This window comes from Sinocyclocheilus anshuiensis, unplaced genomic scaffold (assembly GCF_001515605.1).
Source record: "Sinocyclocheilus anshuiensis isolate Anshui unplaced genomic scaffold, SAMN03320099.WGS_v1.1 scaffold287, whole genome shotgun sequence".
Lineage (NCBI taxonomy): Eukaryota > Metazoa > Chordata > Actinopteri > Cypriniformes > Cyprinidae > Sinocyclocheilus > Sinocyclocheilus anshuiensis.
In genome coordinates this window covers 844,852-847,323 of record NW_015552557.1, presented here as the reverse complement: position 1 = coordinate 847,323, position 2,472 = coordinate 844,852, and the positions used below count along the sequence as shown (strand labels likewise).

Sequence of the window (2,472 nt, the reverse complement as noted above, 5' to 3'; positions counted from 1 at the left end):
CCTGTTCCTTGTTATTAGTTATCCTCATCACCTGTCTGCCCCTCGTTATCTGCCCTATTTGAGTTCGAGCCCGTTCTGTTCTCCCTTGTCTAGAATTGTTCATGTCAACATGGCTACGTGTGTTTTCCTGTTTCCTTTTGATTATTAAAAGTAATAAAATTCTCCTAGGTCGCCTCGCTCCTTTGCGCCGCGCTCCTACACAGCAGCAGTACCGTGACAGAATTCCAGACTGGATTCCAGAATAACTTTATTGTTGCTGCCGCCGCCATGTCAGGAAGACGCAGTGTGTTTCGTTGCGAAAGCGAAAATACTTTGTTTGGCCTTCCAAAACAGGACACAACTAGAAATCAGTGGTTAAGTTGTATTTACAAAAATGTTCCAGAACAGTTCGACCCACGAGGACTGTTTCCTGGGAGAGTAGCCTACAATGCCGGTGTCTGTTTCTGTAAAGTGGGGTAATTCCAACTTTCCAGACCGATGAGCTTTGTAAAAATCGACGCGTTTCAGAAAGGCGGGGCATAGAGGAGAAACAATAATGTACATTATGTGGAAAATAATCAGTTTTTTTAAACTTAAACTGCATAAACTCATTGCATTACACCAAATACACAAAATAATGTTCTTTTTAGCAACGTCATATGACCCCTTTAATTGATGGACTGGAGTCGTGTGGATTTCTTGTGCATCCATTGGTGAGCAACTGATGTAATGGTAAATTTGTTACATTTTCAGCACAGTTTCATTTTTTGGTCAACTACTTGTTTAATATACATATAATCATGTCAAAGTTGTAAATGGGCAAAATAACCTCCTAATGTCCGTATTCACATTCAGACAGTTGGCATGTACAAGGAGAAAATATCCCGGAAAGAGATTGGAGTGCTGACCAAACAGTCAAAAGTTCCCCGGACTCAGAAGGTGGTTCCCCCAGCGAGTGGCCTGGAGCCGTTTCGCACGTACAGACAGGTTCCCATTTCCTACACCCGCTTAGACAAACTGGGCCACGGCCACTGGGAAGGCAGCAAAACTGTGAGCAAATATATCTCCAAATATATAATACTTTTACTTGTATACTGCTGTTTTTTTTTTCACTTCTTGTGGTTAAATTAAAAGAAAATTAGACGTTTTATAAATAATATTAAGAAATATGTGATCTAATGTTTGCATTAGGCCTAAAAATTCATAGCATTATGTATTTTATATGATATTATATTGTATATTATATATTATATACAACCGCTCAAAAGTTTGGGATCAGAAAGTTTGGTTTTTTTGTACATTTTTATTTTATTTATGTTTATTTATTGAATGACTGAATGAAAGAAATTAGTATTTTTATTCAGCAAGGATGTATTAAATTTAACAAAAGAGACAGTAAAGACTTTTAAATGGTTACAAAAAATATCTAAAATAAATACTGTTCGTTTGGACTTTCTATTCATCAAAGAGTCCTGAAAAAAATGTAACATGGATTCCACGGACTGGATCAATGATGCTGAAAATTCAGCTTTGCACCACAGGAATAAATTACATCTTATTAGATATTACATAGAAGACAGTTATTTTAAATTGTTATAATTTTTCATGATATTACTGTTTTTACAATATATTTTGATCAAATAAATCCAGCCTTGGTGAGCATAAAATACTTATTTTATAAATATTACAGAAAACATACTGATCCCAAACATTTTAAATTAAATATATAGTATTTACTGATATAAAAATATTTTAAATAATACATGTAAATTATATATATATAATTTATATAATATATATATATATTATCACTAATTAGAAGTGTATTTTTTATAACATTTAGCTTTTAAAAAGGGCTTTAACTGCATTTAGACTTATTACATTTTAAAGAATCATAAATTCATCACAAGCAAAATAAGTTGAAACAAAACTATTTGCCAATGTCCTACTGTTTTTCATCAGTAATTACTAATTATAAGATTATCCTATTTATAATAGTTAACTTAATAATTTAATTGATTTGCACAATATTTTCAGCCTAAACCCCCTGCTGATTTTGTATATTTATTTCCATTTATTATGTTGTGACACCAAAGGAAGAGCCAAAAGCAGACAATGAGGAATCTGTGTCTGTACAACTTGGCACACAGGAGACCAGCACCTTCAACTGGTTTGTAATGGCTTTTGCTGCCTATATTCAGATAGCTTTAGGTAAAAATGTTTTTGATTAACTCAGTTGTTGTTGCTGTGGTTTCAGGTCTTTTTTGGGTATCGCAGTTCCTCCTCCATCAGTACCTGATTGCGTGGGTTCTAGCATCTCAGCTCCTCCTGATCTCTCTCCATCTTCACCGCCTCCTTCACTCATGTCTGACCGTTCCCCGACTCTACCTGCCTATCCCGACCTGTCCATGCTGCCTCCTCCACCTCTCCCAGATGATGAGATGGGAGACGCTCCAGCCCCACCTCCTCCTCCCTCTCCTCCTCCTCCGAGTT

General features: G+C 35.7%; 1 protein-coding gene across 1 annotated transcript in view; it reads left to right on the top strand.

The window, feature by feature from the left end:
• Positions 1-2,472, top strand: part of LOC107664617 (abl interactor 1-like) — a 5,942-nt gene that overhangs the window by 2,898 nt on the left and 572 nt on the right. Inside the window, exons 3-5 of the mRNA XM_016455232.1 lie at positions 835-1,029; positions 2,076-2,149; positions 2,237-2,472. Of these exons, the coding sequence (XP_016310718.1) occupies positions 835-1,029; positions 2,076-2,149; positions 2,237-2,472 (505 nt within the window). The remainder of the gene's footprint in view (positions 1-834; positions 1,030-2,075; positions 2,150-2,236) is intronic.